We start from the raw sequence: 12,829 nt of genomic DNA, 5'->3' as shown, positions 1-12,829 counted from the left end.
GTGCCTGCGATAGGAATACATGAATAAATAATTTTTGAATTTGATTTTCTTTAAAAATAGTTTCTTTTTTATGTGTATTCTTTTTTTAATATTATTTTATGTTTGTTTGACTTGGCACTAACTTAAAAAGGTTGTAGAAAATATTTATTTCTGCTTTTTAGTTGTATAACAAATTCGGTTCTTTTTTGTCAAAAAAAGTAATAATTTTAATTACTTTTTAATTTGAGAAATTTGCTGTTTCTGAACGAACTTGATAGATGCCAAACTTGACGTTTTTTTGTCAAGTTTAGTCGTCAATGTCATTGTCAAATGTAGTGTAGTAGTCAACTGTCACTGTTGATTTGAAAGGTTACTCTGTGCGTCTTTGCATCTGAGCATCGATTTACATTTTAACCTTTAAAATCTCAAAAACTTCGTCATAGAGCGCGAGCTAAATAACATGATTACCTTTATGTACTTCTTTAGCGGCTGAAAAGTGGAATTGGGTGTGTGTGGACGGTATATCGTGCAATATGTCTTCCCAGTTGTCAGATGAGATAGCTGACATTGCTATGACAGAAACCGAGGCGGATTCTTCACAAACACACGCTCATGAAGGTAAATAAACAGTTGTTTTAAAACTCAAAATTTCTAAATTTTAAAAATACTGACTATAAAACTAAAACTTCTTTAACCAACGCTTGCTTGTGAATCTGCATGAGGGTTACAATCTGAGAAGTCCACAATAAGCCGGGTATTCGTTTAACTATCACCATCTCACATCTGTTCATGAAACTAAGTAAGAGCAACCTAGTATCAGCAATAATTCACACCCAAGCATAGTTATCTTTTTAGGTTTAAGTATAGACTGCCTCCATGCACAGGAGACTGTAGGTGGCATCTTAAAAGAGACTGAGTTTAACTCTGTCAAGGTAGAGTACTTTGATATTCAAGTGTTGATTCGGATGAGAGTTTACCACCTTAGACCTGGTTGCATCAAAAAATTTAATTTGGACACTTTATCTTAAAAAGATGATTGCACCACCCATTAGCTCTAAGATTAGTCCAATGTTATTTATTATGGTCATAGTCTTCATAAGATGCAACATGTTTAAACTTAAATTCATGAAATAATCTATTGCACTCATTGACTGATATTGGCACAGCTAATAACCAACATAACAGCTAATAATAATTTCTTCAGTGTTGGTATTGGTACACATTGTACTTTTTTTCTAATTCCACTACAAGTTAGCCCTCGACTGCAATCTCATCTGGTAGTAAGTGATGATACAGTCTAAGATGGTAGCGGGTTAACCTGTTAGGAAGTATGGCAGTCATACCCTTAATTGGATTCTACACAACAGGATGTCCTTCTGTTTTTATTGGGGGCTTAAATACTCTTTTTTTTTGTAACAAGCTTCTTCGAGTGCTACTGCAGACGATGCATCTTCAAGCAATGCTGCAACACCAGCGAGTAGCGAAGGGCAAGCATCTAGGCAGTCAAACCTGCAACGCATACAGCAGAGGAAGAATCAAGTCTACAGCTGGCCACACAACAAGAAACTGCTGAAGCTTGCCATTTACTCCACCTGTCAAGTATGTTGAGTCATTATAAAAGGAAGAAAATCTTCCTGAAGGTGGTAATTAAATTAATTAAAATTTGTATTATCATGACATGTAGTGGATTTAGATTACTTCTTTTAAAATGATAGAAAAGTTTTTATTTACTGCAAAATAGAACGTAACCATATGCAGTAAAAACCTCTTATACAGGCTGATTCCATTCTACACAAATATCTAAAGTCAAAGTCAAATATTTATTAATAATTTAGTACCAAAATATTTAAATATTTAGTACCAAACAAAAATATGAATACCTATAAAAAGTCAGGATGTGTACAAAGATGGCTTATCTCTAGAGAGATTTCTTTCAGAAGCCCAATAATGTTCAAATAAGCTAAAAACCTAACTGGCAGGTCTAACAAATTTCCATCCTTTTTAGTAAGTGAAAGAAGAAAGTGTGGCTTTGTAATATAAGGATAGTTAAACATTGTAATATGTATCTCTGAATTTCAAAATTTGAAGATTTTTGGAATGCTTATGTTAGAGGCTTAAGGAGGTTGCTTGGCTGATATAGCAGTTAAAAGCCTTGAATAAAATCCTTAGGAGTCAAAATGGCTATTGCAACTACATTAACCTTTCCAACAATGTCCTATCCATTTCTTTTTTTAATTTCTTCGTAGAGATAATTGAATTATTTTATTTTCACTGAATTCACAGACCCCAGATTGTGTGTGCAATGGCTGGAAGGCACCAGTGGCACAGCAGTCTGGCAAAGGATGCAGAGCTGACAATCAACCCCTAGCTAGCTTTACGGACCCATGTCGTAACTGTAATCACGTATTAGGTGAATATTTGTTACCATTATATATATAGATGAATCTTTAATAATAATTTTACAGTACGTATAAAGGTTTATAATATTTTAGTAATCCCTTTAACAAAACATTGAATATTTATTCATGGTATGAAAGCCATAAACAGGGTATTGTATCTGGAATACTAAGTAGAATGAGGTGGTTTAGGAGCACCCGAGACAGATACAGTTTTGTTTATGTTTGCTTGTTTGTTTTTTACACTTGCATTTAATTCTCACCTTCCTACTACACCCGATTAATTCAATAACACCATTTCAACATTCTGGATATAAGTCTTGGAAGGAAATTTTTAATAATAACATGTCTACTCTATGGTTCCCTGTTCATGGACTCTGACTAATAGAAGCGATGCATTCATATTACCCGTAGGAGTAATGTTTTTAACGAAACCGCTAAGCCTTTCGAATGTAATGACAATTTTTTCCATTAATAAGGATTAGATGAGTAAATGGTTTGAAAAGAAAATTACACACTATTTTTAAGTTGTGAAGTGTACTTAAAAAACGTTATAGCAAACATAACTAAGTATTGGGTCTCACAATATTTATTGTATTGAAGGCTGAATTATTGAATAGCAGTGCTTTTATGATATTTAATTGAATGATATTTATTCCATACACTTTTATATTGTAGAAAAACATATAACACACCTGCAAGGGCTATCAATAACCGAAGTGAACAAGCTATTGGGAGCAGTGGTGGATGTAGAAAATATATTCATGTCTATGCATAGAGAGGACGATTTGGACACTAAACGTGTTTATTATTATCTATTCAAAGTAAGTATGCTGCAAAAGTTTCATAAACTAATTGATTTTTTCCTCCGCCAAGTTTTATCTGTTCCCTTAACCGATTTTAGAACTATCAGGATATTGGTTGACGATTAAACTATTATAGGGTACTGACTATTGTTTAACCGATTTTTGATTGTAATACTGTCTACATGGCCATTCTTCGTATAATACAACGTGTAAATGAAAACCGAAATAATACTTTACAGGCTTCAGACGTACATTATGTACTGTCTCTGAGACTTATCTGTGAAACCGAAAACCTAATAGTTTTTGAGTAAACCACTGGCATAGTTTTTAATGGAAGAAATCGGATACAGCCCTAACATCACATGCAAAATTAAAATCATGTGACTCTTGTCAATTTATAAGATACGCGTCGCGTAGCGTAGGTACTATGCACGTGTTGGTCTTTTATCTTCAATAGGGTTGTCATAAGTAAACACTCAAATTATTTTGAATTTGTTTGTCTTTAAAAATAAATATGCTTCTCTTAATTTAATATTTTTACAGGGTTATTCCTTATGAAATATACTTACGCATTCTCCAATAATATTTCGTAATTCTGTTACACGTTGTATACACGAAATGTTAATTGAAACAAAAATCTCAGGTTCTGCATACGTGTGATTTTTTCATATTAGTAGCAAGCATCTATAGCTTATATGGATGTTTTTGATGATGAATTGCATTCATCACAATTGTTTTTTTTAAATTGTAGCTCCTACGAAGATGCATCCTGACTCAAACGCAGCCCAAAATTGAGGGTCCACTTGGACAACCGCCTTTCGAGAAGCCCTCTATAGCCAAAGCTATCACCAACTTCGTCTTGTACAAATTTAATACCTTACCGCAGAGGGAATGGCAAACTATGTACGATTTGGCCAAGATGTTCTTGCATTGTTTCAACCATTGGAACTTTGAAACACCTAGTGTAAGAAAACTGGTAAGATAAATTCATATTTCCTTCATTTTTAAAGTGTTTTAGATGCAATATCTTACAATGGTTACCTTAAACTACTAAAATTCCCACAGAAATGTGGGAAAAAATTTAAGAGCTTTAAGTGCTAAAACGTGAAGCGCTGAATGTCTATATAATATATTGATTGGTGTAATATGGACGTAGTATACTTTTCGTCATCCCAGCTATGTGTAAACTGTTTTTTTATTTATTAGTTCTAAAAGTTAGTTATTTACAACTTTTCCATACAAAAATCTAGTTGAAAAAGGGGTATCCTATATAAGGCCCGTAAACAGTGGTGCACCAAGCTGGCAGATTATATAAAATGAAAAAAAAATCCAGTATGAGTTTTAAATAATATAAGGAAAGGCATTGTAAGAGTTATTAAAGCCAACCCTGAAGTTTTTATATCTCGTACTGGAGATTTTCTCCACTTTATATCGTGTGCATACCCTGCGCATAACCTCTATGCACGCCACTGCCAGTAAAAAGTACCTATAATTTATACACGATTTAGAGAAATAATAATATTTTCAAATATTTAATGATATTTCTGTTTAAACATAAATTAAACCCAAAAAAAAATCAAAACCCTAATTGTATAACTTGAAAACGCATTCACACTTGAGTGTTTATATGTATTCGTCTTGTGCGTGCAAGCGTATGAACGGGTATATGAATAATTATTGTTTTAATATTACCTAAGACCTTAAAATTTTGCTGTTGCTATAGTAATGCCCTTTTTTTGCTTTCACTGTGTATTTTGTATTAAAAACTGTTCGTAAGTATTGATGTCAATAAATTACTCTGGAAAATATATCCTTTTATTAGATATTAGTCCCGCCTTTCAAAAAATGCCATATATAATAGCAATTATAAAATATTTTATAATCTTTCAGCAAGTATCAAATCCCGAGGACATTTCGACATATCAAATAAATTATACCAGGTAAGTTGGTATAAATTATTTTTGTAAATGGTTAGATCTAGATTTTTTCTGGGATTTTTCAGTTTTGATTTAGAGTTTTCAAAATAATATGTACATACAGTGTCATACTGGTTCATCACCAGTGATCAGCAGGGCTAGCATGGGCAGGAGACAATTATATCTCCGGGGAAACGATATGAATTAATTTTTTCCCACAGTTTTATCCACTCTCAGAACACTGGTGCACAAGTGAAAATAATATCCAAATAATAAATGTGTATTAAAAATCGGGGATAAAATTCTCCTATTCCATATTCCAGTGACTTAGTAGGTGGCCACGTTAATTATATCCCTTGTCAGGAGATATATTTTTTATCTCCCGCCCGTGCTAGCCCTGCAGATTAGGTAGTGTAATTTTATAGAATTTCATGACTTTATTTTAATATGGATATTCCATTAAATGCACTGGTTGGAATTTACATATTCGAAACTTAAAAGCGAAAAGTAACAATTGTAATCCTTAAATATATCTATTTATTGAAAAAAATGCTATAACATTGAAAATAAAGATAAGACGGTATAAATAGATTTTACCGTAACAGGCAAAAAGAAAGCATATTTACAGTACTGAGTCGCAAAAGTCTTATCCATATTGATGTGCTTAGTTACGATTATTGACTCGGAATTTAATTTCACTACCTGGTTATCTGAATTTAACTATTGTTCACCGGGTACATCGGCTCAAGCAGACATGACTTCTTACAAAACATAATATGCCAGCAACCTATACTTTATACTGTGAATGAAAGTATGTTTTAATAATAAAAAAAAGAATTATGTCAAAATTAATAAAACAAATTGATTAAAAGGACAATTTCTATATGAATGTTTATTTATTTATTTTGTCATGAAAATAGCCTATTGACGTTCGTTATGCAATACTGAAAACTCTGAACCGAAATTAAAAGTTCTAACGCTATAAATATAGGCTCGCTACGTGCCTTTATCAGATTCCATTTAACTACGAAGTATTACTACAAAATACGTCTACCCATTTATTACCTAATAAATTCATAATTTAGTTGTAATATATAGGTACAATTAGTAATCTATACTACTTTATCAGAAAAACACCTTATACTAAAATAACAGTCGCATATACAGTATTAACTCACTTGTGTCTTGTATTTCAGATGGCTAGTATTTTGTCACGTGCCAGCTTTCTGCGACTCCCTGCCTCATTATGAAACATCGATCGTATTCGGTCGTACTTTATTACGTGCGGTATTCAAATCTGTATGCCGACAGTTGATGGATAAATGTAGGTCGGAGAGAGACAGAATGCCGCCGGAGAAGAGGGTGAGTAGTTCTTGTATTCCACTATAAGTTAGCTGTAATCCAACGTGGTGTTAAGTTATGGTCGAGTTTCTCTTTATTAGGTACGCGTCGCGTAGCGTAGGTACTATGCGCGTGTCGGTCTTTTATCTTCAATAGGGTTGTCACTTAAAATGTTTTGAATTCGTTTCTATGGAAAAATAAATATGCTTGTTTTGATTTAATATTTTTACAGGGTGATTCCTTATGAAATATACTTATGCATCCTTAAATATTATTTTGTAATTCTGTTACACGTTGTATAATACCGAATCGAATGTTAAGCTAAGGCAACTGAAATTTCAGTCTAGTTTGCCTCATGTTTGTGTATGTGAGCACCGATTTTCCGATACTCTTGGATTGATTAGAGTGATTCTTTATTGGAAGCAGTGATAGCCCAGTGGGTAGGACATCAACTTCACTTTGGGCCGAGTTCGAATCTTTCTCTAAACTTCTCTTAGTTATGTATGTTTTAAGCAACTAAAATATCACTTGCTTCAACGGCGAAGGAAAAGATCTTGAGGCAACCTGCATGCCTGAGAGTTCTTCAAATGTTCTCAAAGGTGTGTGGAGTCCACCAATCGGAACTCTGCTCTGTAGTGAGCTAGTAATCTCTACTAATATTATAAATGTCAATGTAAGTTTGTTTGCTTTCACGCAAAAACTACTTAACCGATCCTCATGAAACTTTGTACACATATTCTTTGAAGTATTAGAATTAATATAGGATACTTTTTATCCCGAGATTAAGCTCGGTTCCTTTGGGAGAGGAGATGAAAGTGTTTGAAGATGTTACACCATAACTCCGAGAAATTATAACCGATTTAAATAATTATTTTTGTACTTTATAGGTTATAATATTTGTTTAATTTTCCCCAAACTTTGTGTAGATCTGAATGTGGTTCGAGATAGAGGACATAACTCCTCATTTAAGGCTTTAGCGATACTGAACACTTTACATTTTTGTAGAACTACAACTAAATTGAATGCCACATCAAAAAACAAAATCAAACGCAGACGAAGTCGCGGGCAACAGCTAGTGGGTTGATAAAATGATGATGATTCTTTATCTATTAGATCGATTTAACCTTTTTAATTAGTATGGAATCAATCATCAGCCTATAACAGCCCACTGCTGGGCTAAAGATCTCTCCCAACGAGACGGTTTATCCACTTTCGGCAGAGTAGTTGTTAGCACAGTGGACGCTGATGCCCGTTCTCCGATATATTCCCTTAGTCGTCTCGTACGACAACCAAGAGTAGAGGAATAGTGGTGGCAACTGTATTCTAATCCGCTGTCACCACGAGGCACAATCTCCATACAAAAACCTCGTTTGAATATTTCTTGACTCTGTGTTTTTTAACAGGTGTTAGTATTGAATCACTTTCCGCGATTTCTGAGTCTGTTGGAGGAAGAAATCTTCAGTGCGAACTCGCCGATCTGGGACCCCGAGTACAAACAGCAGCCGCCAAATCATCTGCAATCTATCATAGATAATAAAACTCGTGAGTACATAACTAATTTATTAAATGTATCTGAGTTTTACTCTTGAAAGTAATTTAAATCAGCTGTTTTATTGTATTTATTATGTCAGTATACCTATACGAACTTTCATCCCTTATTTCAACTCCTTCATAACCTATTTTATAAAAGAAGGTAACTTACGACATTTTCCAAGGCCTTATCTATTTTTGTATCAATTTTCTTTAAAATTTCTTTAGTTTGTTACGGTAGTAGAATTCATACTTATGGGAAAATTACAGAAAACTCTTAGTCTAAGTAAAACATGTGTTTTCCTTACCCATTAAAAAATTAAATATGACTTGATATTTAATTTCTTAAACTTATTGAATTATGGCGATTTTTTTTTTGTCATTTTCTTTAAGGTTCTATATTAGAAATTCCGCTACTTTATTGTTTTGCATTAACGTCACTTTCAGGGAAATACGTATAAAAAAATATCCAGCCCACCTATTATGGTTGTGTAAACGATACTGGCTTTCTTTATAATTTATCTTTATCTTTAGTGTAATTAACAGAAGCTGTAGTCTACAATAATTGTATAAAAATAATAGTTTAAAAAAACTAAACACAAACACAACGCTTTTATAGAAAATGCAACAAATAAATTAATACATTTTAATTAAGAATAGTGTTAAAAACGCTAATAAATATAATTTTAAATGGTGTAAATAAGAAAAAAATTAAGCGTGGAGTGCTTTTTAAGATATTATCGAAATTACAATCCTTCTTCACATATCTGTCAATTAAATATTTATAACTGTTGCCATCAAACATGCTTTATTAATGCTTTTTTTACAAACACCCAAACAAACAAACAAGTGAAGCTTATATAAAGCGTGTAAAAACAGAAATAAAGTAATAACCATTTAAACCAGCTTAACCGTATTGTAGTGTATCTCTCTCCTATAAGAAGCGAACGGTGCCCAGCATGATGTGTGCGTTGTCGCGGTATTGAAAAAAAAAAAGTTATTATACCGTCTTTATGTTTTATTTATTCCTCAGCCAACAGGCGTGGCGAGTTCGAAAGGGTCACTGCAACGGGCGAGAGCAAAGATGGCTTCACTACTGTATCGCTTTCTTCGTGTAAGTAACTTTTTTTTCTAGTCCACTTCAAGTTAGCCCTTGACTGTAATCTCACCTGGTTAAGGGCGTGCACTTCATATAAGCATAAACGCACTGCCTACCCTAAAAATTTTGTATGTCTCATAAAGGAGAAGAATTTTTCCATTTCATGCCATCTTCCTTCTTTATGCATAACCTGGTCAAAAACCTAGGTGCACGCCACTGCTTGGTAGTAAATGATGATGCAGTCTAAAATTGTAGCGGGCTAACCTGTTAGTGAGTGTATGACTAATACCCCTAATCGGTTTCTAAGCGACATCGCACCGGAACGCTAAATGGCTTAGCGGAACGTGTTTGTAGGTAGGGTGACAAGCCACGGCCAAAGCCTCCAACCAGACGAGTCCTGAGAAAATTCAGCTATAATAAATTGCCAAATAGCCCCTGCCGGAAATCATATCCGGGGAGCTCCTATTTAAATTCACAGCGCTCACCGTTGCGCCAGAAAAGTCGTCACAACTATTTGTCAATTGACTACATTGATAAATACTATACTATAGTCTAATTTTTCTTATGTCTTATAACGTAAACAATCATTTTGTTACTTTTTAAGTAAACCTTGTTCCTAAAAATAATTAAAATAATAATGAAAACACATAAAATAAAAAATAAAAAATTTAATAAATCCACTTAATAAAAAACAATGCTAAACTAGTGCATTTAATTATCTACTTACACTTAATTAACGAAACTGAAAACCTTTGTGAATCGATTATCCTGCTTTTCGCATAAGATTTATGGCTTCTACGCAATCATGAGAAAAAGATCTGCATCAATGAAGAGCAGAATATGCGGAAGCTCCAACAATATGTTAAAAATATTAAGCAATAAATGGGAAAATACTTTATGGAGCACTGGGTTAATACCCACACATACATACACTAAGTGCTCAAGAGGGTACCTTAATTAGGAAATATTTATATTTATAGGTTTTTACAGGCCAATTTTAATTTATAGAATAGGTAAGAAATTGTTACAAGCTACGGAGTTTCGTTATAAACGTTATAATATATTATTTTTATATTATAACATAGCAAATTAAGCTCAGCTTTCATTGTATATCATGGAGTTCAAAGCAAAGTAAAGCCTGATTCTATCCAATAGATTTCAATTGATTTAAGATAGTTCGATCGACGATGGTCCGGTGTACTATGGCCTAAACTTCTATCATTCTGAGACTCAAAACTCTTGCCCTGTAGTTGACTAGTAATGGGTCGATAATAAATAATAAATAAAATAAATATACTACGACAATACACACATCGCCATCTAGCCCCAAAGTAAGCGTAGCTTGTGTTATGGGTACTGAGATAGCTGATGAATATAATACACATAAATACTTATTATATACTGATAAACACCCAAACACTGAAAAACATTCATGTTCAAAACACAAACATTTTCCAGTTGTGGGATTCAAACCCACGGCCTTGGACTAAGAAAGCAGGGTCGCTGCCCACTGCGCGACTCGGCCGTCAATATAATGATGATGATAACGACTTTTTTAAAGAGCCTGCAAGAAACCTACACGTTAACCTTTTCCTCCCAGGCTCCATAAAGCGGGACGACTTGAAGCGAGCGTCTGATACCCGCAGCGGGGACCAGGGCTGCAAGCGACGCAGGGTGGACGACTCCATTTATGACGTCACCGATGACGTCAGCGAGAGGACCGTCGCCGATATAGTTGCCACCATCACGGATCCGAACTACATGTGCGGACCGGACGTGAGTAGCAATTGCAATATAACTCCCTTACGTTAAGTATTTTTTTTAAAGCGGTGATATCCCAGTGGATAGGACTTCGATTTCGATTCCCAGCACTAAGCAGCTTATTTTTCTAATTTAATTACTGAAATAGCACTTGCTAAATCGGTGAAGGATAACATCATGAGAAAACCTGCATGCCAAACCGTTTTCCATAGTGTTCTCAAAGGCGTGTGGAGTCCACCAAGCCGCACTGGACCAGCTTGGTGGACTAGGGCCTTTATCCCTACGCATTGTGAGACAATATACCCGTGCAATGTAGGGGGCCGGTAATAGGTTGATGTAATGGTGATGTAGAAGTAGTTTTTTGTTTTCTTTAAATAAAAATAAAAATGAGTTATTTGGGTAAATAAAATATGTAGTATAGATATTCTTTCAAATATCGACCTCCCCGACGCAGTTGGTAGCGCTGTGTAGTGGCTTCGTATTATTGCTGGTAGGTCCCGGGATTGGTCGTGTGCGGGGGAGGCTACGAACGTGGCTAGAATCGACCATACCGTGGAAGACGTGCCGTCATGCGGAACAATTCCGCGTCAAAACCTATTTGGGGTATGCGATCAATACAACTGATATTTTGGTTGTCACTGCGTATTTTTCATGCTAAATTTATAAAGCTATTTGTTTTTAAAAAAAAATATTAGGAGTACTATAATACACACACATATATATATATATATATATATATGTGTATATATACCAAACTTACATGGGAAACAATAAGGTTTCAGTATAATAAATCTGCTGCCCGTTTTCACTATCTAAGGAGATTCCCCGGGCATACATTAACCGTTCAACAAAAGTTATCATCTTAGAGTTTGTGAAACCTTTTTTTTTCTACAGCCATCCATCACCTTAATCATTAGCTATTCGATTTAGGCGATACCAAAGTTTAGTGAAAACAGGCATGTATCACTTATAATTGAATTATAGTACTGTAAGCTCAGAGTCACTCAGCGGGCGATGGAGAGAGCTATGCTAGGAATATCTCTACGTGATCAAATTAGAAATGAGATCCGTAGAAGAACAAGAGTTATCGACATAGCTCAGCGAGTAGCGAACCTGAAGTGGGCAGGGCACATAGCTCGGAGAAGAACCGATGGCCGTCGGGGTCTTAAGGTGCTGGAATGGCGCACCGGTAAATCCAACGAGGTGGACAGATGACATCAGTCGAGTCGCTGGGAACTCCCTACAAAAGACCCATGTCCAGCAGTGGACGTCAATTGGTTGAAATGATGATAATGACAAAATAAAAATAAAAATACTCTCTATTGATTAGGCCCTGTTCCAAATGCAAGCGCCGCGCGATGAAGCAGCGAAATTGGAAGAGCAACGGAAGTTGATAGAGTTCCACGTGATTGGCAACTCCTTAACCGGCCCGGTTAATAAGCAAACAATGCTATGGTTGATCGGTGAGATTTGTACACAGACTTAAGAACACACAGAACCTACCTGGCGTTGTGAATTTAAGCAGGGGGTCTGGCTCCCTGGCGCAACAGTAAGCGTTGTGAATTTAAGCAGGGTGGGGGTCCGAGTTCGATTCTCGGGAGAGGCAATTGGGGAATTTTTAATTTCTGAATATTCTCTGGTCTGGTCTGGGTGGAGGCTTTGACCGTGGCTAGTTACCCTACCGACGAAGACGTACCGCTTAACTTTAGTGTACCGGTGCGATGTCGCGTAGAACCGGTAATAGGTTAGCCCGCAGCCATTTTAAACTGCATCGTCACTTACCACCAGGTGAGATTGCAGTCTAGGGCTAATTTGTAGAGAGAGAAAAAAAACCCTCATTCACCCACTGTTGCATGCAGTACATTGCGTCCAAAAACAGTGAAAACGCCCCGCGCACGTCTAACTTCACATCACAACTTCACAAAAGTTTAGAACATAGGGGGTAAAATAATTACTTTCAACTGCTAAATCGAGTGGAGTGACTAACCACCGGTTCGAGAA

The 12,829-nt window shown here is 35.3% G+C and overlaps 1 protein-coding gene across 1 annotated transcript in view; it reads left to right on the top strand.

Moving 5' to 3' along the window:
- The first annotated feature begins 330 nt into the window (after positions 1-330).
- The window catches only part of LOC120624946 (histone acetyltransferase KAT2A), a 27,494-nt gene continuing 14,995 nt past the window's right edge, over positions 331-12,829 (top strand). The window contains exons 1-11 of the mRNA XM_039891784.1: positions 331-597; positions 1,400-1,578; positions 2,263-2,389; positions 3,054-3,199; positions 3,933-4,157; positions 5,072-5,121; positions 6,294-6,459; positions 7,842-7,980; positions 9,002-9,082; positions 10,668-10,843; positions 12,159-12,291. Coding sequence (XP_039747718.1) covers positions 513-597; positions 1,400-1,578; positions 2,263-2,389; positions 3,054-3,199; positions 3,933-4,157; positions 5,072-5,121; positions 6,294-6,459; positions 7,842-7,980; positions 9,002-9,082; positions 10,668-10,843; positions 12,159-12,291 — 1,507 coding nt within the window. The 5' untranslated portion in view covers positions 331-512. The remainder of the gene's footprint in view (positions 598-1,399; positions 1,579-2,262; positions 2,390-3,053; positions 3,200-3,932; positions 4,158-5,071; positions 5,122-6,293; positions 6,460-7,841; positions 7,981-9,001; positions 9,083-10,667; positions 10,844-12,158; positions 12,292-12,829) is intronic.

This window comes from Pararge aegeria, chromosome 7 (genome assembly GCF_905163445.1).
Source record: "Pararge aegeria chromosome 7, ilParAegt1.1, whole genome shotgun sequence".
Lineage (NCBI taxonomy): Eukaryota > Metazoa > Arthropoda > Insecta > Lepidoptera > Nymphalidae > Pararge > Pararge aegeria.
Note: the sequence above shows the minus strand (reverse complement) of the source record. Positions and strands in the feature narration are given on the sequence as shown.